Source organism: Octopus bimaculoides, chromosome 22 (assembly GCF_001194135.2).
Source record: "Octopus bimaculoides isolate UCB-OBI-ISO-001 chromosome 22, ASM119413v2, whole genome shotgun sequence".
NCBI classification, from domain to species: domain Eukaryota; kingdom Metazoa; phylum Mollusca; class Cephalopoda; order Octopoda; family Octopodidae; genus Octopus; species Octopus bimaculoides.
In genome coordinates, this window is record NC_069002.1 from 7,530,765 (window position 1) to 7,532,478 (window position 1,714).

The 1,714-nt window shown below is 35.7% G+C and overlaps 1 protein-coding gene across 1 annotated transcript in view; it reads right to left on the minus strand.

Annotated features, from left to right (window-relative positions):
- Nucleotides 1–1,428: 1,428 nt before the first annotated feature.
- The window catches only part of LOC106869928 (homeobox protein ceh-1), a 9,976-nt gene continuing 9,690 nt past the window's right edge, over nucleotides 1,429–1,714 (minus strand). Inside the window, exon 3 of the mRNA XM_014915863.2 lies at nucleotides 1,429–1,466. Within this exon, the coding sequence (XP_014771349.2) occupies nucleotides 1,429–1,466 (38 nt within the window). The remainder of the gene's footprint in view (nucleotides 1,467–1,714) is intronic.

Sequence of the window (1,714 nt, forward strand, 5' to 3'; positions counted from 1 at the left end):
TGTGCATGTCTTTGAGTCTGCTTGTCCGCCACTATTGCTTGACAACCGGTGTAGGTATACTTACGTCCCCGTAATCTAGCGGTTCAGCAAAAGCGCGACCAATAGAATAAGCAGCTGGCTTTAAAAAAAGATACGTACTAGAGTCGATTCGTTCGACTAAAATTCTTTAAGATGGTGTCCCAGCTTAGCCGCAGTCTAATGATTGATACTAAAAGGAAATAAGCCATAGCAATTTTAATACGTCGGAGAATACACGCATATCATAACTTCCAGTCTCTACAAGGGTCTTCTATTTAAGACACAACTTTTACTTTGAGAAGCCCGGTGTTATTCTGGTGTTTGAAAGAAAATTGGTAATGAGTAACATATACGATGCATTGCCAGAAGGGAAATACGTCCTGCATATCAGATGTGACACACAGGACTGGTAAAGGGTTAATGAATAATTTTCCGAACTGACTAGCAACTAGACTGTATTGGTCCATTGTGAGCTAAGTATTTTGGTCCCTAAGGGTAGAGGAGATAATGTAGTGTCGTATAAGGACACGAACCGTCGAAGCAGTCGACTGATTGTTTCTTACGTTATCAAGTCAAAGCCATACGCGGATCGGAAAGACAACGCCAGTGGGTAGACAGCAATCCCATCAAAGTCGGCCAAGTGTGTGACTGATCATTCGTCACACTTAGTCGAGATAAATAAAGCATTTAAAAATATATTAAACATTCTTAAGGGAACTGTAAATTCGAAGAACATCACTTCACCTTTTCCTTTCCATTGATTTCAAATAAGACATCAAATTCTTAATACGAACGACAATCACTTTTAAAGACACGTTATTAACGGTTAGAGAATTAAACTGGCAAAACTGAACAACGACGTCTCACTGCTGGAAAGAAGGTTTATTCAATTTCGCTGCATCTACTTCTATTTCACTCCTTTTCGTAAAGGGAAGGGAACTGAATGTGTGAACGGTAGACATTTTCCAATGGCTGGCTCATTACCAAACTCACAATAACACTGTCATGTGCCAAGTTCTGTCAATGATATTAACTGTTGCATAACAACTATGGTGACACACAGCTTTTGCTGCTTTGGTAAATCGCCAGAACAAAGATTACGTTCCACGTTATATTCTCACTTATTCTCTCATTCTCTCTGTCCTTCGCTAATTATTCACATTCTCACTCATACCCTCCCTCCACCCCTCTTCTTTTCACTGCATACATGTACATACACATACACTGATATATGTATGTGTGTGTGTGTGTGTGTCTGTACGTATTTATATATATACTCTCACACAAACATATGTTTACATATATATTTGTATATACATACATATGTACATATTCTTTTATTCTTTTATTATTTTCTCTTTTTCAGCCCGTAGACCGGGTGAATAGACCTCAGTACATTCTTGTTATTTACTAAAGCCTGTTTATTAATTCAATCGGTTTTGAAATACCTGAAAAGTCATAAAGAAAAATAAAAAGGAAATAATATAATAAAGTACAAATAAAAATTCATTTTTTTTTAAGAAATTCATTTCAGAAACAACATTTCCCAATTTTTTAAAATTTTTATTTATCTTTTCTTCGTCATATTTCATGTTTTACTTCATTATGTTATGCAATATGTAGTGCAAGGATCGCTCTTACAAACATTGTCCCAAGCAAATTTACACATCACAATTTAAAAAAAAAAAAAAAAAAA